The sequence below is a fragment of the Ascochyta rabiei genome, chromosome 6 (genome assembly GCF_004011695.2).
Source record: "Ascochyta rabiei chromosome 6, complete sequence".
In the NCBI taxonomy this organism is placed as follows: Eukaryota; Fungi; Ascomycota; class Dothideomycetes; order Pleosporales; family Didymellaceae; genus Ascochyta; species Ascochyta rabiei.
Window position 1 is genome coordinate 1634665 of NC_082410.1, and position 23085 is coordinate 1657749.

Below are 23085 nucleotides of genomic sequence, written 5' to 3' on the forward strand. Positions count from 1 at the left end.
AGTTGCCGACGTCATTGTGCTGATCAGGGCCAGGACTTCTGTTGCGCAACACTGTCGCTCTGATGAGAGTTGATGTTATTTCCGACGTGGTCAAACGAGGCTCAGCTTTTCGGTGGTCTCACGCGGTCGCCCAACAAGGACGGACTCTGAATGAGGCTGCAGTGCACCGAATGGGTCCAGAGCGATGAAGCATGGTTGCCTGGCGCTTGTCATATATCAAGTAGTTTCGAGGCTGGAATTTCGCTGTTCCAAAAGCCTGGAAGATTTGGTGGTAGGAAGGACTGAGTGTTGACGCGCTGAAGGTGACGATTGCTGGTTCAAGGTTGAGCTCGCTGCGGGCCGCACGCTACCTAACAGATCATCGTCACACCGTCACCACATGCGGGGATGTGCCAACAACACGCGCATCCACGACTTATCATGCGATTAACACAGCCAATCGTAAATCCTGTTTTATTCTCCGCTCAGACTGTGCTGTCCATTAACCATGTCCCACCAATGCGCGCGCAGCCGTGACAGAATAACCCCTGCCCAACCTCTTCCCAGCCTCCGGACCCACGAGCACCATGAGCAGAAGCCAGCCATCCCATGTTGCTTAACTGCCCACCCGGTCACCCTGCGGCAGCATCCACGATCATGCTAACATTCCTCACGACTCCACTTGTCTTAGCGTTCCAAAGATCATGAGTGTGGAGCCGGAATATCACCTGAAGCATACCAACGGTACAGCAGCGTGATGGCTAGGAACCAACATTGACTGATTCAGAACAGTATCACGACCCCAGCTGTCACACTCGAGCTCACAACGCAGCATTGCCGCATCTCAAGCCGCATCAGAAGGCTACTACAGCGCCTCCGAACACAACTCGAGCGACAGTGACGAACGAAAGCGTCTCTATCAAACACCCACTACTCGCACACCCACACGAAGTCATGAACAGTTGCAGACATATAACCAAGCCCCGGTAACATCTCTCAGAGGCGTGGGCATCCCAAGGGGCCAGCTCCAGCAGCCTCACGCAGCACATCTTCAAGGTCGTCCCATCTCCACAATCACAGAAGAGAGACGATCGATGGACACCAGGCGGCGGTCCACCATGGACTCGGAATCGCAGGCTACGACACCTGGCCAAGACACAACTCCATATATCCGTTTCGCTATCGACCAGCTCACTCGAGATGAGGAAGTTCGGGGATCACGAGTGTACCCTGAGATTCGACAGCGCGACGAAGAAGACTACCCTGTTGAGAGGATAATATCAGATGATGGCCTGGGCTACATGGCGCAAGAGCAGGAGACACAGAGAAGGATGTCAGAGCACATGTTGCCAACTTCTCAAAGACACTCGAAACGTCATTCCATTCCTCGAAAGCCAGTGGCTGCGCCACAGAACGTGCAGTTCTCATCACCAGCTCCAGCATATGAGTCGCCCGCTCGCACACGACAACAAGCTCAGTACTACCAGCACCAAACACCAACACAAGCGCAAGCAGAACCGCTGCTACACGATGACCCCCGCGTGCAGTACCCACAAGCCTCGGCCTTCAGTGCAGACAAGGATGTTTTTGTAGCACACAATCTCGAGTATCTGCCACTCCACTTTGTTCCTGCTATTCTCCGCCCTGTCTGGCTGGGCATTTTCATCTTCCTCTGTTTCCTCATGCTGGCTGGTCTAATTGCGTCTGCTGTCCTGTCGTTGCGAGATGGCGGCAACGGGCTGTGGAACTACAACAGCTTTGGCGACGGACGCTACTTTGTCTTCGAATATCTTCCTACACTACTCGGCATGCTCGTCTTCCTCTGGCTCATCCAGATCCAGACCGCTCTGCAGAGGGTCATACCGTTTCTGTCGATGGCATCGGATTCTTTCCACCATCGCTCTGAAGCCGTCTTTCTCGAGCTGCACCCCATGCAGTTTCTGCTACCCAGGACCGAGCACTTTCGGGCGGGCCATCCAGCCATTGGGACGTGCTACATCATCTTTTGGCTTTTCGCGTGGACAATACCCCTTCTTGCGGCTTCTTTCAACGTTCGCTACGATGTGGCGGGGTCCGTATGGCGATGGGTCGCCGTACAAGGCATCATCTGGACCGTCGTCGCTCTGTACATACTGCTTGTTGTTGCTTTGGTCACTGTGTTGACCACCCTGCGCAGACCGACTGGCCTGCGATGGGACCCGCGATCTCTTGCCGACATCATCGCGCTTCTCGAGCGCTCCAACGTCATGGCCGAATACGAGGGTTCTGAGACGTTCGCCAAAGGCGACTGGGATCAGCTGCGCAACCGCGCCGACCGCATTGGGTACTGGAGCACGTCGAACCGCGCCAATGACATCTTCTACGGCATTGGCGAAGAGAACGGGGAGACACGTCGCTTCTCGGTCGAAGACGGTCGTATTCGAGAGAAGGTGTCTGATCGAGCGTACCCCGAGCAAACGCACAATGACGGCCCAGCCGACTTCCACATTCGAACAGACATCCGCAGTCCAGCGGTCCGTCTGCGCTTCCTACCCTGGTACCTGAAAGATGGTGCGGTCATTGCCTACATCGTGGTTGGCATTGTGCTCCTCGTTGCCTTTTACACTGTGAGCTACGTCAACAGCGCCGTTCGTCTTGGTTTCCTTCCTGCGGTCACAGCACGCACAAATGCGGCTGGCTTCTCGACATCGAACTTCCTATACTCGTTTGTCCCCGCCGTTATTGGACAGTTCCTGTTTCTTGCTATTCTGTCTGTGGACTACTCGCGCCGCACGCTCCAACCATACATGGCATTGTCCTCCAAGGGAGGAGCAACAGCTGAAGCCTCTCTCCTCCTCGACTACCCCTGCCGACTCCCGCTGTCCGTCACGCTCGCGGCGCTCCTAAACCGACACTTTGCCACGGCGCTCCTCTCCTTCATCTCCCTGTGCAGCATCACCATCCCCGTCCTAGCCGGCGGCTGTTTCTGGACGCAGTACTACGGCAACGACAACGCCGTGCGCGTCTCAGCCGACCTGCCGGGCTACTACGCACTATGTTTCTTCCTCGCACTCTACATACTTGGGCTGCTCGCGCTGCTCCCCGGGCGCAAACGCGCAGCATTACCGCACCGAAGCAACAACCTCGCCGAGACCATCAGCTGGATCTACCAATCCCCAATCCTCAGCGACCGGGCCTTCAACCGCCCGCAAACCAAGCCCGAGCTCGTCACCAAGCTCATGGGGACCGGCTACACAGAGCGCACGTTTTCGCAATCCGTGCGCTCGCTGGTAGCAGCCCGCGGCGACTCTCCCACAGATCCCGCGCTGAGCAACGAAAAGAAAACGCGCCTTGTCGGCACCCCGCAGCGCGACAGCATCTCGCACCCAGGCGCAACGCGCTACGGCTTCGGCATCTACGTCGGCCGCGACGGCCTCGAGCACCTAGGCATCGACCGCGTGCACCGCCGCGAGCGCCCCACGGGCCTCGTCATCTGGGAGGAGCAGCAGGCGCATCCGAAGAGCAAGAGTAAGCGGGGCGGGAAGAAGAGCGGGAGCGGGAGCGGGAACGGGAGCGGGAGCAGGAGCAGGAGCAGGAAAGCCAAGCGTGATGCGAGGCAGGGCAGCGAGGGCGAGCGGATGGTGTGAGCGTCTGGATGATTCGGACGGAGCAGTCATCCGAACCCGACTGGATGGGTGTTGAACTGGGACTGTAGACCGAACCCACGATATCCAGAATGCAGGGAAAGTATAGCGTTACGCACCAAGCATCACGCATCACGCATCACGCATCCACGACATTTCCAAGCGCGGTATTCGAGCGCGGTATTCGAGCGCAGTATTCGAGCGCAGCGGCTGCTTTTCCAAGATTGAAAGAGAGAGAGAGAGAGAGAGAGAGAGAGAGAGAGAGAGAGAGAGAGAGAGAAGAGTTGTAATTACGAGATAATCATGTTAACGATGAAAACGACATAGACGATACGATGTATACGAGTACGAGATAGATGATAATTCGAGATGATGACTTTAGCGTCGTGTTTTGAGAAGATGGGTGTCGTGTTTTGCTTGATCTGTTTTATCTGAATGTGATTGCGAAATGTAAAGGTGTATATTGGTATCATAGTTTGTGCAACGCAAGTCGTATCTACATCAACATCAACGTCAACTCGTCGCTAGGCTACGCTACGCAGCGACCTGGGCAACAACATGCCCGAGCTTACTCAACTGCAGCTCGCCCTCGCACCCCAAGTCGTCCAAGCCGTGGAAGCCCTCTTCGACGACCCACTTCTGCGTGTAGTTGCTGAGGACCCTGCACGCGTTGCCGACGACGAGCAAGCCGGGGGGCCGGCTGCCCTCCTCTTCGACGGCGGCGCAGACGTGTTGGATGGTGGTGCGGATCACTCTTTGATCGGGACAGCTCGCGCGCTCGAGCACCGCGATGGGTAGGTCGGCCGGGTAGCCCTTGGCGACTAGGCTCTCGATCAGTGCCTCGAGGCGGTGCAGGGACATGAGCAGGACTATGGTTCTGCTCGCGACAAACTCGGGTGGGTCGAGAGGAGCGCCTTTCCTGCCGGTGCCGGTGCAGATCAGCACTTGATCTGCCACGCCTCTGTGTGTCGCGGGGATGGCAGCGAAGAGCGGGGCGGACAAGGCGCTTGTGATGCCGGGAAGAACGGTAGGGATGAAACCGTGGGAGCGGAAGAAATCGTACTCCTCGCCGCCGCGGCCGTAGATGTATGGATCGCCCTGCTTGATGCGGACGACCACCTTGCCGGCCTTCAACCCTTCGAGACCCCATTCCAGGAGCTCTTCTTGTGCGCGGTCTGCGTTGCCGGGGAACTTGCGCGCAATGTGGACGGTGGCGCGACGGGGGACGAGGTCGAGGATGGGTGCGGGGACGAGCTTGTCGGCGAGGATCAGGTCGGCGGAGAGGATGGCTTTGTGGGCTGCGCGGGTGAGGAGGTCGGGGTTGCCGGGGCCGGAGCCAGCGAGGATGATACGACCTGGCTTCTTCATGAGGGTTGTAGTGGAAGTGGGACCGATCTTGGAAGGACTGCTGCTGGCGAACTCGCGGAAAAGGGTGTCAATGTCGGCGTCTGTGATGGCGGCGAGGCGTCGGAGGGGCCAGTATTCGCATATCTGGGAGAGCCAGCGCATGCGGCGGCCTCGTGCTGCTTCTTTGCTCTCCTCGAGAACGAGCTTGTTGAAGGTTGCGGGCTGACCGCTGTCCTCGTCCTCGGCTTCGAGATCTTGGGAAAGCTCAGCAGCATGCTCTTCCTCCCATATGCGTCGGCGTAGGGTGCCGAGTCGCTCGACAGCATCGCCCAGGTGCGGTGGCAATGAAGAGGCAATCTCGCGCCGGATGCGGGCGGACAGCTTGCAGCCCTTGCCAGACGCTGTTACGCCAATCTGCAGAGGGCCGTCGGAGTGTGTGGAGAGAAGTGTGAAGGAGCAGAGGTTGGGCGCATCAGCAACGTTGACGGGAATCCGTAGGCGGCGGCAAAGATTGGAGATTTGTGTGCCTGATCTTGTTAGGGAATAGGTGTGGAAGGTTGATGTGGGACGCACTCTGCCCCTGCTTTCCGCCTGCTGTCACGAAGACGGCATCGACCACTCCGTCGACTTGGGCACGACCCAGTGTGGTCAGGTCGTCTTCTCGGAAGCTACGCTTGAGCCAGCTGACTTTGCCTTCGTCGATGCGCTTGACAAGGCCGTAGTGTAATGTGGCGTCGTCCGGGGCAATCAGTATGGGGTGCGCGCCGACCTCGATGGAGCGTGTGCATCGCGCGGCAGCCAGGGGGTTGGAGCCGAGGATGAGGTGGATGTGTGAAGCCGAGTCGACGGCGGTAAGAAGCGCGGGCGCCATGTTGTGGGGTGTGGGAGAGGTGAGGTGGGGAAGAGGGTCCATGGAAGGAACTCAAGAACAAGTCAATGTCTCAAGTGGGAGGTAGGTAGGTAGGTAGGTAGGTAGGTAGGTAGGTAGGTAGGTAGAGAAGCAGCGTGTTGAGGGCGTTATCTTGGGGGTCATGTTGAGTTGAGGCGAATGCTAGTCACATTTCTGTTCGATGGAGCATTTCCGAGATACGGTGGGTAGTGATAACGCAATCCCCGCTACGAGAGGGCCGCGGAAAAGCAGTGGTGGCATGGGGACGAATGCGGCCAATCAGCGGGGCTGGTGGGTGCACTAGCGTGCTGTGCGTCGGGCGGTCGGCTGGTCGCGGTCACGGCTCCGGCTCGTCGCGCCCCATGACCATGTCGAGGGCCTTGCGACTCAACATCAGGCTGTGCTCGAGGGCGTTCAGCTTGGCCGAGGCGGAGATGAGGGCCGGGTCCTGGGTCTCGACGCGCAACTTCTCCTTGACGCGGACGTCCTGGCCTCGGTACCTGTAGACCTTGTCGGCCTCGTCGTGGGCGGGGGTGCGCGTGCCGCCGAGGGCCGAGGACAGGCGGTCGCGGAAGTTGAAGCCGGTGAAGGAGGCGGCGGCGTCGTCGTCGGGCTTGGGCTCGAGGGTGCGGATCTCGAGGCAGAGGGCGGCGTCGAAGACGAACATGTGGAAAGAGAGGTGGGGAGGCAGCGGGGGGTCGAAGGTGTTGTCGTCGACGGGGTGCTCCCACCAGGGCAGCTGGACGTCCGAGTAGCCCTTGAGGGCGTGGCGGGCCTCGAGGATGTGGTCGTGCAGCAGCTGCAGCTGGCCGGCGACGAAGCTGGCGTTGGTGGCGTCGCCGCCCCAGGAGACGACGTCGATGGCATCGAGGCAGCTGTTGATGGCGGTGCGCACCGACGTGAGCTGGGGCACGACGAGGGTAGGGGCGGTGGGGGCCGACGAGATGGCCAGGTCGTACGTCTGCGCGCCGCGCGGGGGAGGGAGGCTGGCCATGCGCAGCTTGACGTTCTGCGCGTGTGGATGAGCCGGGCGTCTTCACACGGGGGGGAGGGGGGGGGGTGCACATTGCACACGAGGGAAGCGACGTACGCCCTTGACGATGCGGGTGCCGACGCGGGTGACGAGGCCCTTGAGGCTCTCTGAGCGCACCGAGGTCAGCACCAGCGTGGAGCCGCTCTCGGTGGGCGCCAGCAGGGCCGCGCACTCGTCGAGGCCGGCCTTGAGCGCCTGCAGCGTGTCGGTGAGCTGGGCCAGCAGCCAGGCGAGCTCGCGCTGCTGCGACTGCGCCTGCTCGCCGGCCAGCTGGGCGGCGTCGATGGGCGGCCAGACGGCGGTCGACATGTTCGTGGGTTCGTGGTCGGTTGGCGGCGTGAGGGCGGAGGGCGGAGGGCGGAGGCTGAAGACAGCGGCCAACGTCAACACCGCATTTGCCTGCGACACAGGCGGTGATGCTCTGCAGGCTCGGGAGCGTGCCGAAGCAAGGCACGTAGCGCCAGCCGCAAGGACCTGGACCGAGCGCCCACCAAACGACGATGCCTGCGCACATCCAGGCCGACATGTCACGTGACACGCCCATGCTCCCGCTCCTCCGCAAGCAGCAGCCGCCAGCCCCTCTCACACGGCTCACACCCTGTCTCAGGCGTGGCGGGATGATGCAAAGCGCTGTCACGGGCGCACGTGAGGTCACGACGGGCGACAGGCCCTCGCCGAGCTAGCCTGCAGCCGGACTCACCCATCACCCATAGACTCTGCTAGCCTCCCTCTACTACAGTCAGCCCGTCTAGCACTCCCGCCATGCTACGTCACCCCTTGCCCTTGCGGCCCACATCCTCATAAACAAGAACCTGCCCGTGGGAAACACAGCTGGCTCCTGCTCCTGTCCAGGCTTTCCGTTTCGGGCACTCAAATACCAATCGCTGCCGCTGCCTCGCCCTTGCTGCCTGCCACCTTGCACCTTGCACTATCCTCGTGACTCCTGGAATCTTCCTTCTTCCTGATCGCCCAACCAGCCTCGCTTTCAACATGGTCGCTGCAGCCAGTGCGTATTCCTGTCCATCAACATCCGTATCCGTCACCACAACCACCCATCAACCACAACCACACCAACACCATCAATGACACCAATGCCGCCAATGCCACCAGTGCCACCAATGATACCAACAACATGATGCTAACTTTCCCCCAGAGCCAATCTTCGCCCTGGCCGCTCTCCTCCTCGTCGCCGGAGGCATTGTCATGCAGATCTTCACCATCCTCTCCGGCGGCATCAACTCGGCCCCCATCAACAAGTTCTACTTCCTCGAGGCCGCCACAAGCGGCATCCCCAACGCCCGCAACCCCTCGCGATGGACCTTCTTCGCCATCTGCGGCCGTGATCCCGCCTCGGGACTCAACGCAAATTGCGGCGCCGTCGTGCCTGCCCTCCCTTTTGACCCTCCGCGCAACTTTGGCACCACCGAGAACGTACCCCAGCAGTTTATCGGCACCCACCTGTACTTCTACCTCTCGCGCTTCATGTTCGCCTTCTACCTGATTGCCCTCTTCTTCGCCGCAGGCGCCCTGCTCACCGGTCTGCTGGCGCTGTGCAGCCGTCTGGGCGGCTACCTCTCCGCCCTCACTGTCGCCGTGGCTCTCTTCTTCCAGACCCTGGCTGCTTCTCTGCTCACGTAGGTTGTCGTCTCTCCTCTTCGCCGCCTTCGCTAACACGCCTCTCAGCGCCTGGATCATCAAGGGCCGCGACGCCTTCCGCTCCGCCGGCCTCGAGGCCTCGGTGGGCCGCTACCTGCTTGCCTTTGCGTGGGCCTCGATGGTCTGCTTCCTCATCGCCACCGTGCTGTTCTGCCTCGGCGGTGCGCTTGGCGGCGACCGCTCCTCGGGCGTCAGCCGTCGCCGCTCCACCAAGAGCACCCGAAGCCGCGCTAGCTTCATGGACACGGACAGCCAGAGGCGCGTCAAGGACGAATACTCTGCTTGATCCTTGAATGACACAATTCTTGAACGACACAATTCTTGGACGAGACAACTCTTGAACGAGAATCCTTGAACGAGACAAGGGGGACGACGCATACTAATGATCTAATGGAGGATGTACCGAGAGGAGAGAGATGGGAGGAACACACTAGATGATATCCATGACTTGAATGGGAACGCACCGCGACTGTATACGCTGCCATGTCGATTTGTACATGAACAACCAACCAACTATACCCGCACTCAAGACGTGTCTTCCTCCTCGAAATGCCAGTCATCAAACAACTCCCCCACCCCACCTACCAACACACTCCCCTCGCCATCCTGACCACCCCCCATCCACCCCATCACACTCCTGCCCTCCGTCACGCACCACACGTCGAACCCCACCCCGGCCACCCCAATGGGTCCCGTCATAGGCACATAGGCGTCCCGGCCCCTGCACGACCCCACCGCCTCATCCAGGAGCACGACATCCGGCCGTGCCACCAGCATGCTCGCGTCTCCCACGCCCTCGTGCCGCTGCACCGGTGGCGCCCCGCGCTGCAGCTGGTACCCCACCCTCGTCCCGCCTTGGAGGAGAGAGCCTTGCGTATAAGAGCCGCTGGTGCTGCTCGGGAACCGTAGAGCCGTGGCGTCAAAGTGCGCGAGCAGCTGCGCCGTGTCCATGGCTTCTCCCTTGGCTTCTCCCTTGGCTTCCTCCTTGGCTTCCTCCTTGACGGCGGCGGCGGCGGCGGCGGCAGCGAGCTTACTAGCGAGATGGCGGGCGCGGGCTGTGTGCGCTTGGATGAGGCCGATGGCCGGTTGGGGAACGTAGTGGGTTGTGGTGCCTTTTTCTGTTTCGACGCTGTGGATATCGTTCTTGTTGTTACTGTCTGCTGTGGTCGAGGGCTGGAAGCCTGGCCCGCCGTTGCAGAGGAATTGCTGCCACGGCTTGAGGCCGGACACGTAGGGCCCGGTGTTATACCTGGCTGCGAGACCGTCGACGGCTCCGCTGGGACAGTGGATCGTGGATACCCCGTGATCGTCGGGGCGCGCGCCCGTCTTTGTCGACATGACGGTGTGCATGAGCTTGATGGTGTTTTTGTAATCTTGCAGAAATGAACGGGCGGCGGCCACATCAGCGGGACCAGCTGTGTGTCGGTGCGTGGTAACCTCTTGATACAGGCGCAGAGGACATGCGCTTTGCCATGTGTCGAGGAGCTGGAACCATATGCTCTGCATGAGCGCGCTATCGGCTGCAAAGAAGTCGGCGAAGTAGTCGAGGAGAGAGGCCGCGGCTGACCAGAACACATCAAGAAAGGAACGCCTGCATGGAACGAGTTCGCATCCGATGGAGTTTGGATTAAGGCGGGCCTGGCCTGGATGCTCGCCAAGGCGGTAGATGTCTGCGCAGATGGCCTTTAGGTCCAGATCGTTTGTGCCGCAGACGTACCGTAGAGTTAGAGTAGGTGTCGTAGTGTGATCTTCGACGCAAATTATTGGCGGATCCATAGCGATGAACAGACGTCGTGTGGTAGGCGAATCCAAGGACACGCAAAGTCTGAGAGTATCAGTGAATGTTTGTTTCTGTAGTGCCAAGAAGCAAACGAACCGTGGCTACGCAAACCCATCGGGTGAAAGTAACAAGGCATCAAAAGCTACTGCTTCCAGGCGTGAGACATTCGGCTGAGAGTGCTCATTCTTCCATGTTGCATATTGCTGAGCAATGCTTCCTCTAGTGCCGACTGGCTGATGCCCGCATCTATTCTGATCAGTCATGGTCAAATGGGTTACTATCAAATACAACATACCATCGATATCACTGAAACTGCTACCCATGCTCGGCGTGCCTTCACTCCCTTCCTTACGCCTCAACGCCTGCGCCCGTGGGCTTCCCAGGTTTGCCATAGCAGCACGATGATTAAAGTTTGGGCTCACAGGACTCTTCGTCGCAGCTTGCGGTCCAGAAGGGGTATCGCTAGCCGAAGCAGAGCTGGTCATGGATGATGCTGTTTCAGTCGTGGCCCGGGATTGCGGGCTGCTTTGCTTAGCTGCAGCAATGCTCTTCTGTCGGTCCACAAGCGGAGTCTTCTGCTCAGATTGAGTCTGCTTTGACGCGCCCGGCACTCGTCTTGCTGCTGATGCAAAAGGCAGCATGGTGGCGGCCGGTGAATCTGCTTCGTCTGCCTCCTGCGTGCCGTCACCTTCTGCAAATGGGGCTAGCTCTCGGGCCTGCTTCTGCTGGAAGCGCGGTGGTCGCTTAAACAGCTGGCTACGGTGCGCTGGATGGTCAGTATCTGACATGGACGACGAGCTTGGCGAAGACGAATCTGGGATTTCTGGTGAATCCGGCGGTTCTTGCACGTTCGTAGGAGCCAGGGAGCCAGGAGAAACAGGCTGATCGTCCCTAGAGGGCCTCGTAAGATTCGGTCGCTGTGTCGACCGTGCAGACAGTGTCCGAGCTGGGAGCTGCTGAGTTTGTGCACGAGTTTGTGTGATCGTGGTCGTCGAGGGTGTCCTGGTCAGTGCCGGAGCTGGCTCAATCACCTCTCCCAGTCCAAGGTTTGGGCTGTTTCTGCGCCCTCCAGACAATGCCGATGTCGTTCTCGGAGGGCCGGCACCGCCACTGCCAGCTCTTTGCATTGCAACACCGCCTACAGAAGCAAGGGTACTTCCGCCCCCAGATGCCGCAGGCGCGGTGACGGTCGAACCGCTGACCTTCTTCATCTGATTGCGAACATGCTCGAAATGCCGTTCATACAGCCATGCCGCTTGCTGGAGCAGAAAGGTAGGAGGCACTTGGAACTTGGTCGCAAGCTCCACCCAGTTGAGGTCGCTGGTCTTTGAGGATTTGGAGATGACCTTCCACAGCTGGCGGTCCTTATCAGCATCCCATTGGGCTTGTGGTGGATCTACGAAGTTGCCGCGCGGGAATGGCAGCCGGATCAAGGCTGTGAACTGAGTCGAAGCCATGAGACGATAGATGATTTCAAGATAGTTCGGGCGATGGAATGAGATGGGTGAGATGGAGTTGTGATGACAAGGCTAAACGGCTTGGGGAGCGCGTGAACCAATCTACGCGTAGGTACCCCAACTTTGACTGACACAGAGCATGGACGTGAATACTGCTTGACTGAAATGGCTTGCAATCCCAAGTTAGTTCTTGGGTGCTTCTACCTCTTGATCTTTCGGACTGCTCTTCTTCATACTCGATTGTGCAAGATTGAGATGGAAACATTCATGTCTCTCACCCGGTGTCTGCCCCGCAGACCCTTGCTCCTGCTGCCCCACCCTAGCGTCATGCAGGCACAAAATGAACAACACCAGGTCAGGCAATCGAATGAGTCGCACAACTTCAACACGTCAACGAATTGATCAATATGTCGGAAACAGTCACCACTATTGACATCCAGGGCAAGCTGCCCAAGGTAGCGTCGGGCAAAGTCCGTGATCTGTTCGCAGTCGACGATGACACACTGCTGTTCGTCGCGAGCGACCGAATATCGGCGTACGATGTGATTATGGAAAACGTGAGTTGAAAACAGATACAAGGATCCGACTACTACAATATGACAGTGACAATCGCCCATGTGAACTAAATGCTAATGCAACAACAGGGCATTCCAGGAAAAGGTGCTCTTCTCACAGCCATGAGGTACAGAACACCAAACCAGCACTCCCTCCGGACCAGGCATTAACAACCTCTGCAGCATCTACTGGTTCAATTACCTCCCTCAGCACGTCTCCGGCCTCAAAACGCACTACATCAGCAACCAACTCCCCCCTGCCATCGCCTCTCTCACCAGCTTCCAGGACCGCAGCATGCAAGTCCGACGTCTGCGCATCATCCCCATCGAGTCCATTGTGCGCGGCTACATCACCGGCTCTGGCTGGTCCGAGTACAAAAGATCCGGCACGGTGAATGGCATCCGGCTCCCAGCGGGGCTCATCGAAGGCCAGAAGCTCCCTTCGGCGCTGTGGACGCCCAGCACAAAAGCCGAACTCGGCGACAAGGACGAGAACATTTCGCCCGAGAAGGCGCGCGAGATCATCGCGAACCCCAAGATTGCTGCCCGTGTCGAGGAGTTGAGTCTGCAGATCTACGAGGCTGCGGCGAAGCGCGCCGAGTCTGTCGGTATTGTGCTCGCGGACACCAAGTTCGAGTTTGGCCTCGACGAGAACGATGATGTCGTGCTGGTCGATGAGGTGCTCACGCCGGACAGCAGTCGCTTCTGGCCCAAGGAGACGTGGGAGCAGAACCTGGGCAGAGCGCAGCCGAGCTTCGACAAGCAATTCCTGCGCGACTGGTTGACGTCGAACGGGCTGAAGGGCAAGGATGGCGTCAAGGTGCCGGAGGATGTCGTGAAGCAAACAGCGGCAAAGTACAGGGAGGCTTATGAGAAGATCACAGGGAAGACTGCCTGAGTGTGTGTAGAGGGATTCCAGATGAGACGACCGTTTCGTGTATCCTCACGTTTTTTTTTATCTATTGTAGATACTATACTGCGTCCTCATACGCAAACGAACCAAAAAGGCCTCCCCTTGTCAATGTCTTCACCTGAATGCTATAAACAGATTCCACTATACCGAGATTCGTATATATATATACAACTGCTTAATGCTGTTGGTCAAAACACCCGACGCCGTTGTGATGCAGACATGTCATGAGGAGCTTTCCCAATAATCAACGCCACCGCTACGCTGCATGCATGTGATACCCAACATCTCAAAAACTGACAAACAAAAGAAACGCTAAAACAGGTGTGAAGGGGGAAAAAAGAAAAACGCAGAGAGATCGAAGAGACGTCCAAGAATGTTCAGGCTCTCCTGGCGCCGAACAGGCTCAAGTTGATCGCTGTTTCGTTTGCATTGGGGTTTCCAGAGCTTTCGGCCAAGATCTCCCATCTCGGTTGTACATACGGGAACTGTCTCACTTCTTTTGCTTGTGCCGCGGGCAACCTGCCGTTCGTCGCGCCAGGCCCACTCGCCATGGGAGTGGGACGCTGAGACTGCACCGGCGATGGTTGCGTGGCCCGTTGCTGTGCGAGGCTTTGCATATGCTGCATGTGTTGCATTTGCTGCAATGGTGTGGGGTTCGAAGGGTTTCGTTGTAGCTGCGCGGGAAGCATCTTATTCTGAGGATGAGTGTGCTGTGGATATTGAGGGTAGCTTCGCAACTGCTGTGCTTGCATCTGTTGCTGACGTTGTTGCTGTGGGTTGAAGTATCGTTGTTGAGGTGAAGGGGCACCTGAATTTGGCATCTGCGGGCTCTGATACTGGCTCTGGATAGTGGCTGGAGTCTGTGATTGGGAAGGCGCAAAGTTTTGAGCGGACTGTGGTGGGTTAACAGGCTTGGTCAGTACAAGCCAGCCATCGATCGGTCTTGCAGAACCGACGATGAACGAAAATCGAGGATCATCTGCGGGTGCGGTACTCTCGGCACGAGCGAGCTGAATGCGGACGTCGTCGGACAGAAGATCGGACAACACGACTGTCACGTCGAAAATGTGTTCGGCAATGTGTGGATAGAGTTCGAGGAGCGGGTGAACAATCAAAGACCTTAGCGCGGCCATCAGAGCAGTCTGATGCTGATGTGTGGCATTTCCTAAAGCCGAGGTCTTGTGAGAGATGAGTACGCGGAACAAAGCATTGGTCCTACTGATGGTTAGCAAAGAGCTGGGAAGGTGATGGTTTATCCTACCATGTGTAGAGATCTGACACAGTCAAGTGGTCAGTGTGGGTGTGGAGCTTCCCGACGCCATCCAGATAAGTCAAAGCCTGAGCTACGCCTTTGAGCCTCTCGGTCAGTGCCATTGACATCGTAGACGGTTCAGTGGCGTCGGAGACTTCTCCTGCAGTCAGATCGATGATTGTGAGGTACTTTTGCACCAATGCTGGCGACAACAGGCTGAAGCTCTGAGGTTCGAGTGAAGACGTAGTGAGGAAGGACGATGCACCGATAATCTCATGTTCTGCCTGCTGGCGTATCTAAGTAGGATCAGTACGGTTCAGCCTTAGCATAGCTATCGAGCCCACCTTGACTGTGAGAGCGCTGTCTAGGGTGGCTAGAAGCTCCAGCGCGGATGGTTGGTCCTTCTCCAGAGCCGACTTGATAGCGCTCAAGAGTGCGGCAGAGAGTCCATCGGCCAAACACTCCGTCGAGACTGAATCAAATTCGAAGATCTGCTGGACCATAGATCTGCAGAATGGCATGGACAGCTCACTGGCTATGTCAAAGATTTCAAGAACCTGCTGTTCTGGGCTTTTCGCAGATAGGTCTTAGGGTCGTGTCAGCTGAGACATGGAGATGCGTAGTGGAGGGTTGCTTACCAAGGTTGCCATGAGGGTCAAGGAGGAGACCGAAGGGGACTTTCAGGTACTGTATTTTTAGGTCTCCGTTCGACCCACCTGTACTGAGCTTAGAGAGATGGGTTGTGTCGGCAAGAGTGTAGTGTTTTAGTATGTCAAGGACTGAGCTACTGGACAGGAGGCTGGACAATTGTTGCCCAACTTTTTGCACAGGTAAGGCTGTGCCCAGTCCGACGAGTTCGCTGATAAACTGAAGCACGCGTGCATCTGCTTCGTAGCACAACTTTCGTTGCTCCAGTCGAAATCGATATCCATCTGATGATGACCAATTGCGTGCCAGAACGTCGGAGGGTAGTAGGCTGTAGAGACCTTCCGAAGCCACTCGGAAAGCAATTTCAGGCTGTCCGGTTGCTGTCTTGGCAACGTAGGCTCGCAGGCTCTCCAAAAAACCAGACAAAGGCATACAACCAGAGCCCACTAGAGTGGGCAGTGCGAGAAACAAGACCTCGACTTGGTGATTCACCAAGCATAGGTTCGTCCACTCATTCAGCACTACGTCAAACGTCGAGTCATCGAAGCTGCGCAGACGGTAGAACCAGTTGGAATAGTGATCGGACTGCAGAACACCCTTACTGACACAGTCCTGTAAACTGCCAGTGATCTTTCGTAGCATTCGAGCCATGACTTGTTGGTCCATACTATTGCCACTCGAAAGAATGCGTTCGATCTCGTCCTCAACGTTGGATGAGATATTGTACATGACCTCGCCCATGTTGTCGGATGCGGGGGAGCATGCAGCCATCGAGTTTTTCTGGTCTAGTCGGCTCAAATCGTAGTTCAAAAGCTGCAGTAATTGGCCGTCTAATTGCAACGTCCGAGTAAGATTGGTGAGGCTGAGGAGCAGTTCTCGTTCGGGAAATCGGATAGTCCTGATCGACGCGTACCTTGTCACCACCTTTCCAAAGAGAGAGTCGAAGGCGCCAATGGCACGGAAGGCTTTCAGGTGGTAGTGCATCGTATCCGTGGCAGAAGCAAGTACGGTTGGGTCCAGTGAAGAGGTTACAATGTTGACAACATCTGCGAGCAAGGAAATATGGTCAAACTGCTCCAGATAAGATCGCACTATATCGAAGTCATGCGGCGTGATCAAGGAGACGGTCGCAGTCTCCTCAACAGCAGGATCCTTGGTAGGCACGCTGAACCGTTTAGTACATAGCATAAGATGCAACAGGGTGTGATGCTTACTGTTCGTTTAGTTCGGCATACCAAGCAACTTGTTGACGGAGCCAAATTCCAAGTTCAATCCTAACCGTGGACCCGAGCTTGCCGATTTCAAGTTTAGGATGGTCCAATGTCGAATAGCCCATGCCGCATAGTACAGGCATTTGCTGTGAGATGGACAGTTTGGCATGCTCTAAACACTGGTCCTCCCAATCCGCAGAGTACGCGGTCCCGCGAAGAAGCGTGGCACGCAAAGTCCGTATTTGGTCTGGTAACCCGCTAATAGGTATTTCCGTGATCAGGCGTACAGGCCACGCAGCAGGCTATGTTGTGGTAAGCATAAGAGTGTTCAAGGAGAAAGAATGGCTTACCACAGACAGGTCCAAGTTTTGCGCGATCGACCCCGTGGCGATGAGCCATTGCATATAGCGACCAGCTGCAAAGGTCTTGGAACGGACCAGCTCAGAAATAACCTTGAAGACAATACGCTCGTCCCCAGTCTTGGCCCAACTCATACCTTCAAGGTATGTCGTCACACACTCGTATATGTCTGCACCCAGATGGCCCCACCTGCGGAGCAAGCGAGTGGCTAGGCAGACCCTGTGTGAGCCTTGGCGATAATGGGAACATGCCCACTCTAACAATGCGGAGACTAGGTGCACAGGATTGGAAATGACCTCCATACAGTCTGTAGAGACCTCGTCGATACGAACGATTCTGTTGTAGTCGACGTTGTCCAGTATGCGATAAACTCGACCAGCAGATGTCATGGAAGCCGCTGGAGCCGTCTTGGACGACTGCTGTAGTCTGCGATTCCGATCGTCTAGCTTCTGCACTCTGTGTAGGAGTTGTGGGTGATTGATTTTGTCTGCAAGGGCCTGGAGGGTTGCACTGTGTTGGTGCCATGTAGTCGGAAGTAGCAGACACGCCGGGCGTTTGTCCAGAAGGTCGATCAGGGTATTCTCGAGAAGCTGAGATAACAGAGAAGCTTCGTGCTGAGAGAGCTGTCGTATGTTAGCACGAGAGAGAGAGGCAGACTACGGGGTAGAGGAGCTCACCTTGGTCACGTGGTTGAGCAGCGCTTCTGCCAAACGCTTGCCACGCATGCGGCACGACAGAATGTCATTCCAGTAATGAGGAACGGACAAGAGGGTAAGCCAGACGAACAGGCGCTCGGGCGAGCAGGCCTCCAGATTGTGAAGCATCCAGTCAAGGAAGTGGTCGACGTCCAGCAGGCACTCTTTGTACAAGTGGGTTGCCAGCTTGACTCTGCACGTGGTTAGCTTGTCCAGCACGGGCCGTGAAGGGCAACGTACGAGTAAGTGATGCGAGGCTTCCACTCTCCGGTGCCCATGCTCGAGACGATGCCATCTAAGAAGTGCTCGACGGAGCTCGTCCAACCTCGGACCCAAGTCACGGTGCCGGCTTGGCCCTTGCGCTTGTGGGAGCGCAGCTCGTTGATGCCCACGCACTTGGCCAGCCACAGCGCCCTCGTCAGAGGTATGTTCTTGTTGAGACACTGCTCGAGCAGGACTTTGCCGGTGAGGCCGTGAGGGATGGTGCGACTCAGGCGGCGAACGCCAACAGCTGGGTTGGCCAGATCGTGCAGCCACTGCTCGCGCGTCGAGTCTCTGAGGGTGAGGCGTGGCGGGGGCTTGAAGGTATTCGGCTCCTGGAGACGACCGGTCTGCTGGCGCTTCTCCAGCACGGCCACGAACAGGGTGGAGAGTGTGGAGAGGCCGGACTTGTTCTTCAGATTGGACCACAGCGAGGGGCGGGCCGTGTTGGTCTCATTCATGATCTGCGGCTTGTTGCTGATGCCTGCCTTGACCAAGGCCTCGGTCAACGTGTCCTCGGGGTTGTGGCCGGTCCATGGAAAGACGTCGGCCGCCTCGCCGCCGGGGAAGTGGACAGGCGGCGTGATCAGCTCGGGCGGGTGGATGCTGGGATGCTCCTTCACGCCTGTCCCGCCGGGCACGATGCGGCGGTGGGTCAAGGCATCTCGCAGGTGGACGGAGCCGGGGCGGGGCGGCAGGGGCAGCGTGGCGGTCGGCTGGTAGGGGAACGAAGGGTGGATGGGCAGGTCGCAGGCGTAGGCGTGGGCGCAGGCGTGGGCGTGGACGTGGGCGTGGGCGTGGACGTGGGCGTGGGCGTGGGCGTGGGCGTGGGCGTGGGCGTAGGCGTCGTGGGGAGCAGTGCCGTAGAACAGCTGGGGGCGCCCCTGGGGCAGTGGTCGTGCGGTGTCGGCGGCGGCCTGGAGTGCGGGTGGTCGCACGTGTTCGAGGGCGGGATCGATGGGCTGGGGAAGCGTCGTGGCCGTGTTCGTGGCCGTGTTCGTGGCCGGGTTCGTGTTCAGCGGCTTCGAGGGCTGCCGCCGCACCTGCGCCTGCGACTGCGACTGCGACTGCGGCTGCGACTGCAACTGTGGCTGCGACCGAGAGGGCACCCCACTGCCACGGGACTGCTCGTGTATTCCCGGGCCAGGACGGGAGGTCATCGCACCGGGAGCGCGTTCATCGTTGTGTTGTGCGCGGCCGGGCAGGAGATGGGACGGCGTCGGGCAGCGGAAGGGGAGCGCGGAGGGTGCAGCGGGCGGCGGGCGGCATGAGACGAGGCAGGAGCGCGGCGAGCAGTCGGTGGTGGAGACGACAGCGCCGAGCGGGATCTGCAGCCTCACGGGGTCGCGGCGAGGTCGAGGATCGAGGGTCGAGGGACGAGGGTCGAGTCGAGGGTCGAGTCGAGGGTCTCGCAGCAGCCGGGGTGGGTGGTCACTTGTCACGCACGTACACGGTCGACAGACGTGTTGAGAGCTCCCGACGGCTGCATGGGCATGGGCATGGGCATGGGCAGGCCCGGCAGGGCATGGGGTGACGCCCGCCCACCGCCCACCGCCCACCGCCCACCAGCTCCGTGGCCGGCCCTCGACTCCACCGCGCCTTACGCCATCACACACCACCATCTCCCTCTCCGTCTCCGCCACGGCCATACACCGCTCACACCGCCCACACTGCTCCACCATGGCCTCACTCCAGGGGAAAAAGGACATGCGACGTGCCGACCTCAGTATGTGCCCGCGCCGACCCCAATTGCAACGCGGCTGCACTGGCTGCACTTGCGCATCGCCATCTCCCCTATGCGCAGCCATGCACCCGCTGCAGACCACGTCACGTGCCCTCGCTGACCTCCGCCAGTCGTGCCCTACGCCGAGCCGGCCAAGGACAAGTCGGATGGCGACATGTCGAGTAGGTCCACGTCTGTCTGTGTGTAGGCACCCACAGAACAGCCGGCTGATGCACTCGTCCAGGCACAATGGCAAGCACGCTGCCCATGGCCGCTGTACGTACCACCCTTTCCCACCCCTCTGCACCCTTTACCACCCCTCTGCACCCTTTACCACCCTTTACCCACCTTTACCCACCTTCTGCCTCTACGTTGCACGGCTGACAGGAATGCCAGATCTTCACCCGCAACAAGTACGGCGCCCCGGCCCAATTTGGCTGACACCACTGACATGGCTCCCTTCAAACAGGATGATCGGCTGGTACCTTGTTCTGCCTGCTGTTGTACTACCCGTCACTGATTCGCTGCAGGGTCTCCGTCGTCTTCTCTGTGCAGTCGTGGCTCGCCGAGACCCCAGAGCAAAAGAAGACATCCACCACCCCGGCCTACTTCTCCGTCGGCATGGCCGGTAAGCTGTCCCCTTGTTCAGTCAACAGCAACCTTGCTAATTTGCCCCAGTCATGTCTCTGCTCGTTGTAAGTGTTCGATTCTGTCGTTGAGCTGAGCATGAGCGACTGACTCGCTACCTCACAGGGCTACTCTTCGCTCATTCTGCCGCCGCCGCCCGGCAGCATTGGTACAGGTACAGGAACACAGGCAGCACCAGCCGCAACGCCTCCGTCATAGTACCATGCATGCAAGCGTGCATCAACTGTTGCCGTGGTTGAGCACCAAGGGTGTATTGTGTAACTAGAGAGGGAGGAAGGAGGGAACAGGCAAAACTTGTAATGCGAGTGCAAAAATAGGACATGTACACTCGGCGCCATGAGAAGCTGGATAGAATCATCATGTTCTTGGAGAAAGTTAGCTCCAGGCTCAAGCATCCTGCCATCTGACGTTTCACTCGTGCCTTACGAATCAGGACGCAGGACGCAATGGCAGCCACTACTACGTAAAGTGGTCGGTGCGGCGGGGAATCGCAAGCCCCACCAGGACTTCGGTCAGGAACAAAACACGCTCACCTTCCACCCACACGATCACGCAGTCCACCAGACGCACGCTCTCCTCTTCTCCGCTGTACCGGCATAGCACACCTCCGCACACGCAACAACAAACCCACCCCCAGCGCACACGCAACAGTTGTTTGTATGTCCATCGAGAATCTTAAGACCTTCGACCCGTTCGCGGAAGCCGATGAAGGCACCGGCGAGAAGTCCTCAGCGCAGTCCCAGGACTACATCCACATCCGTATCCAGCGTACGTGTCTGCACACCCCTAGCCTCGTGTCTTGTCCTGAGCAGCTGCACCCGCGTCTTCGCTTGCGCCTGCCTCAGCCCCCCTAAAATTCTTCGACGTTCTCTACGTGGCCCTGCTCCGTCGCTACCGTAGCACTGCAAAGCGCACGCTAACACCACGCAGAGCGCAATGGCCGCAAGACGTTGACGACCGTGCAAGGTCTGCCTAAGAAGTTCGACCAGAAGAAGATTCTCAAGGTCATCAAGAAGAAGTTCGCCTGCAATGGCACCATAGTCGCAGACTCGGAGATGGGTGAAGTCATCCAACTCCAGGGAGATCAGCGCAAGGACATCCAGGACTTCTTGACCGACAAGAAGGAGGGCCTTGGTCTCGACGTGAAGACCATCAAGGTGAGTCACGCACCGAAGATCTGCAGCCACATGGCATCGCACTGACACCACACAGGTCCACGGTTTCTAAACGCCACACACTGCGAGCCTGCTCCTCCAGGCACCTGCGCTGCCCTGGGCTTTGCAGGACGCATGCTCTTCCCTTTGAGCGTCTATGGCGCTGGCTCGGCTGAGGCTGGCACGGAAGGAACGGCACGATACTGCCGGTAAGACGGGGGACTACGGGACAGTTCGCAACATGCGCTGGACGTCGAGAATGTTTCATGCGTCCATGAATGATACCAATGGCTAGAATTTTCACGACATGAATCTTTACCTCCTCCACAAGCTGAGCGCTTGCTCCCCCCTACTGCCCCACTTGACGTTACTCTGCGAATGTACAAGGCCGATCCCGCTAGCAAGACGTCCTGCTAACTGCAAGGATGGCTATGAGCCCAGTGAGCCATTGGGCTCGAGGGAAGCGCGACGTGAAGTTTGTGTGCCATGAAATCAAAGCAGGAGCTGCAAGATATCGCCTCCATGACATTTATTTTATACAAGTGCCTGTATCGCGGCATGTACACGACTATGTTTACAGTGTCATCTTCCCTCTCCTCTCCTGCTGCCCTCTCCTCTCCTGCTGCCCTCTCCTCTCCTGATGCCTCCCCTCACCTACTGACCCTCTACGCCGCAGCCTGAATGTCCAACATCTTCTTCCAGTACTGCTCATCCTCCTCGATCTTGGCCGGCGTAGACTCGCTCGCGAAACCCCAGACCTTCCAGTCCTCCTCCTTACCCTCCATGACCCTCGTCTGCATAACCAAGTACTCGACAACCGTCTGCACCTTCCCGTTGTCCGTGAACTCGAGCTTCTGCTCCGCATCCCCTGCGCCCACGCTGGCAACCTCCTTGGTCTTGCGCGCCTGGTCAGGCGTCCACCTCGGCGCCCTCGTCTTGCTGACGTCTCGAGCCGAGCCGAGGGGTGTCATGGACAGCTGCTGCTCCGACTCGAGACGCACGACGTACTGTCGGTACGACGTGTCTGGGTGGTCGCCGCCGAGCGGGGAGCAGCGGTGCGAGACGATGCGCGCCGACTTGTATTTAACAAGGTTCCAGGACATCTTGACGGGCCCGCGGGCAGCGATTTGAGAGCGCAGCGCGCCGGCGAGAGGGGGGAGGCATAGCTTTCGCAGCGATTTGGCGTCGCCACTGGGTATACCATGTTAGTGTGACAGCTTGAGGGGCTTGTTGCAACATGGTAAAGACGTACGCAGCGAGCAGGTCGTAGTATCTCTTGTACATCTTCTTGGCCTTGTTCTTCAACTCCTTCTGCTTCATAAAGTCCACAGGTAGGTACGACGTGATGCCAGTCTTGTGCACGCACCGCTTGAAGTGGCTCCGTGTGTACAAGGCCGTGAACCTCGCTTTCAGCAGCGTCCAGAAGTAGCTGTAGAACTCCCAGCTCGTGGGCCTGGGCAGCCTGCTGAAGGGTGCGCGAATGATGGTGTTTTGCAATAACCCAATGTCCTCGGATATCTCCTCCGCATCCCGCCTGTCCGACCGGTTCGTCGGGGCCGGGTTGCCTGAGACCGTTGCTTCGGCGCCTGCCAACTGCATCCGCGCGTCTGCTAGCCGGTTATCCTTCTTGTAGGGTCGTGCAGGGGTCGAGGAGAAGGCTCGCGCGGCCGTCGCGGCAAGGCATCGCCGTGTCGGCGGTCCGGTGGGGCGCTGGAAGAGACACTGGCGGCGCATCGGGTGCGCCTGTGATCGCGCTATTCGAAGTGGGATTTGTGTCGACATGGCGGGCGTTGTGGCGCGAATGGATCGCGTTGGAAATGGCACAAAAGTTCACAAGTCGGGATGGGCGATCGGGGAAAGTGCACGTGCCATGTACCTCTGAACGTTGCTCGCCTCAAGAAT

General features: G+C 58.2%; 11 protein-coding genes across 11 annotated transcripts, besides 19 other annotated features; 5 read left to right on the forward strand and 6 right to left on the reverse strand.

Annotated features, from left to right (window-relative positions):
• Positions 1–683: 683 nt before the first annotated feature.
• On the forward strand, positions 684–3605 carry EKO05_0004443 (uncharacterized protein; the record flags this gene model as incomplete). The annotated part of the gene is made up of 2 exons (XM_038939023.1): positions 684–723; positions 772–3605. The coding sequence occupies 2 exons, from the start codon at positions 684–686 to the stop codon at positions 3603–3605; spliced, it is 2874 nt and encodes a 957-aa protein (XP_038800239.1).
• Positions 3506–3551: a tandem repeat.
• Positions 3606–3715: 110 nt separating the features above from the next.
• Positions 3716–3758: a tandem repeat.
• Positions 3759–3831: 73 nt separating this feature from the next.
• Positions 3832–3886: a tandem repeat.
• Positions 3887–4136: 250 nt separating this feature from the next.
• Positions 4137–5820, reverse strand: EKO05_0004444 (Uroporphyrinogen-III C-methyltransferase; the record flags this gene model as incomplete). Its single annotated transcript, XM_038939019.1, has 2 exons — positions 4137–5476; positions 5523–5820. 2 exons carry the CDS (start codon positions 5818–5820, stop codon positions 4137–4139), a joined length of 1638 nt encoding a protein of 545 aa, XP_038800240.1.
• A 79-nt stretch (positions 5821–5899) lies between these two features.
• Positions 5900–5945: a tandem repeat.
• A 120-nt stretch (positions 5946–6065) lies between these two features.
• Positions 6066–7415, reverse strand: EKO05_0004445 (uncharacterized protein; the record flags this gene model as incomplete). Its single annotated transcript, XM_038938848.2, has 2 exons — positions 6066–6847; positions 6929–7415. 2 exons carry the CDS (start codon positions 7413–7415, stop codon positions 6066–6068), a joined length of 1269 nt encoding a protein of 422 aa, XP_038800241.2.
• Positions 7206–7235: a tandem repeat.
• Positions 7416–7764: 349 nt separating the features above from the next.
• Positions 7765–7800: a tandem repeat.
• Positions 7801–7861: 61 nt separating this feature from the next.
• Positions 7862–8813, forward strand: EKO05_0004446 (Eisosomes component; the record flags this gene model as incomplete). The annotated part of the gene is made up of 3 exons (XM_038938719.1): positions 7862–7877; positions 8025–8505; positions 8555–8813. 3 exons carry the CDS (start codon positions 7862–7864, stop codon positions 8811–8813), a joined length of 756 nt encoding a protein of 251 aa, XP_038800242.1.
• Positions 7913–7950: a tandem repeat.
• Positions 7952–7992: a tandem repeat.
• Positions 8814–9052: 239 nt separating the features above from the next.
• Positions 9053–10303, reverse strand: EKO05_0004447 (uncharacterized protein; the record flags this gene model as incomplete). The annotated part of the gene is made up of 1 exon (XM_059636396.1): positions 9053–10303. The coding sequence occupies one exon, from the start codon at positions 10301–10303 to the stop codon at positions 9053–9055; it is 1251 nt and encodes a 416-aa protein (XP_059492379.1).
• Positions 9099–9154: a tandem repeat.
• Positions 9529–9554: a tandem repeat.
• A 146-nt stretch (positions 10304–10449) lies between the features above and the next one.
• EKO05_0004448 (uncharacterized protein) lies at positions 10450–11764 on the reverse strand (the record flags this gene model as incomplete). The annotated part of the gene is made up of 2 exons (XM_038939105.2): positions 10450–10553; positions 10603–11764. 2 exons carry the CDS (start codon positions 11762–11764, stop codon positions 10450–10452), a joined length of 1266 nt encoding a protein of 421 aa, XP_038800243.2.
• A 407-nt stretch (positions 11765–12171) lies between these two features.
• Positions 12172–13216, forward strand: EKO05_0004449 (Phosphoribosylaminoimidazolesuccinocarboxamide synthase; the record flags this gene model as incomplete). The annotated part of the gene is made up of 3 exons (XM_038938835.1): positions 12172–12321; positions 12409–12446; positions 12502–13216. 3 exons carry the CDS (start codon positions 12172–12174, stop codon positions 13214–13216), a joined length of 903 nt encoding a protein of 300 aa, XP_038800244.1.
• Positions 13217–13608: 392 nt separating this feature from the next.
• Positions 13609–18818, reverse strand: EKO05_0004450 (RNA polymerase II mediator complex subunit; the record flags this gene model as incomplete). The annotated part of the gene is made up of 8 exons (XM_038939113.2): positions 13609–14446; positions 14493–14779; positions 14828–15069; positions 15122–16296; positions 16346–16644; positions 16693–17325; positions 17380–17590; positions 17638–18818. The coding sequence occupies 8 exons, from the start codon at positions 18816–18818 to the stop codon at positions 13609–13611; spliced, it is 4866 nt and encodes a 1621-aa protein (XP_038800245.2).
• Positions 18318–18379: a tandem repeat.
• Positions 18411–18505: a tandem repeat.
• Positions 18632–18675: a tandem repeat.
• Positions 18702–18756: a tandem repeat.
• Positions 18819–19011: 193 nt separating the features above from the next.
• Positions 19012–19067: a tandem repeat.
• A 76-nt stretch (positions 19068–19143) lies between these two features.
• Positions 19144–19170: a tandem repeat.
• Positions 19171–19195: 25 nt separating this feature from the next.
• Positions 19196–19225: a tandem repeat.
• Positions 19226–19338: 113 nt separating this feature from the next.
• EKO05_0004451 (uncharacterized protein) lies at positions 19339–20227 on the forward strand (the record flags this gene model as incomplete). Its single annotated transcript, XM_038938897.2, has 8 exons — positions 19339–19384; positions 19513–19563; positions 19626–19657; positions 19778–19794; positions 19851–19862; positions 19912–20009; positions 20060–20076; positions 20135–20227. The coding sequence occupies 8 exons, from the start codon at positions 19339–19341 to the stop codon at positions 20225–20227; spliced, it is 366 nt and encodes a 121-aa protein (XP_038800246.2).
• A 401-nt stretch (positions 20228–20628) lies between these two features.
• Positions 20629–20676: a tandem repeat.
• A 12-nt stretch (positions 20677–20688) lies between these two features.
• On the forward strand, positions 20689–21256 carry EKO05_0004452 (Eukaryotic translation initiation factor eIF-1; the record flags this gene model as incomplete). Its single annotated transcript, XM_059636397.1, has 3 exons — positions 20689–20797; positions 20960–21186; positions 21242–21256. The coding sequence occupies 3 exons, from the start codon at positions 20689–20691 to the stop codon at positions 21254–21256; spliced, it is 351 nt and encodes a 116-aa protein (XP_059492380.1).
• A 509-nt stretch (positions 21257–21765) lies between these two features.
• Positions 21766–21839: a tandem repeat.
• Positions 21840–21848: 9 nt separating this feature from the next.
• Positions 21849–22965, reverse strand: EKO05_0004453 (uncharacterized protein; the record flags this gene model as incomplete). Its single annotated transcript, XM_038938987.1, has 2 exons — positions 21849–22374; positions 22436–22965. 2 exons carry the CDS (start codon positions 22963–22965, stop codon positions 21849–21851), a joined length of 1056 nt encoding a protein of 351 aa, XP_038800247.1.
• Positions 22966–23085: the final 120 nt, after the last annotated feature.